General features: G+C 50.9%; 1 protein-coding gene across 1 annotated transcript in view; it reads left to right on the top strand.

Annotated features, from left to right (window-relative positions):
* The window catches only part of EMH_0038550 (uncharacterized protein), a gene marked incomplete at both ends in the record, with an annotated part of 2,467 nt that overhangs the window by 1,695 nt on the left and 487 nt on the right, over window positions 1-285 (top strand). Inside the window, one exon of the mRNA XM_013495309.1 lies at window positions 17-191. Coding sequence (XP_013350763.1) covers window positions 17-191 — 175 coding nt within the window. The remainder of the gene's footprint in view (window positions 1-16; window positions 192-285) is intronic.

Raw genomic sequence — 285 nt, 5'->3', positions numbered from 1 at the left:
ACATGATTTTGAACAGAGATCCTCATTCGAGGCCATCTACGTCAAAGGCTGACGAGCCTGACGTCTCTTTTATTGTGCGTTTTCCTCTAAGTCCTACTTACCCGAATGGGTTTCTCTCGCACGCTGGAGTTTTGCCCGTTGCCCGTGGGGGGCGCCGTCAAGTACAGGATGTCATGGAGGCTATTGTCCCGGTGCGAATGTCTGTGCGGAAAAGTCGAATGTTTGATGCGATTTGCATGCAGGCGTATGGCGAGAAGGGGGTTAAAACAGAGAGCGTGTATAAGA

Source organism: Eimeria mitis, genomic scaffold (assembly GCF_000499745.2).
Source record: "Eimeria mitis Houghton genomic scaffold, Emh_scaff1510, whole genome shotgun sequence".
NCBI lineage: Eukaryota > Apicomplexa > Conoidasida > Eucoccidiorida > Eimeriidae > Eimeria > Eimeria mitis.
Note: the sequence above shows the minus strand (reverse complement) of the source record. Positions and strands in the feature narration are given on the sequence as shown.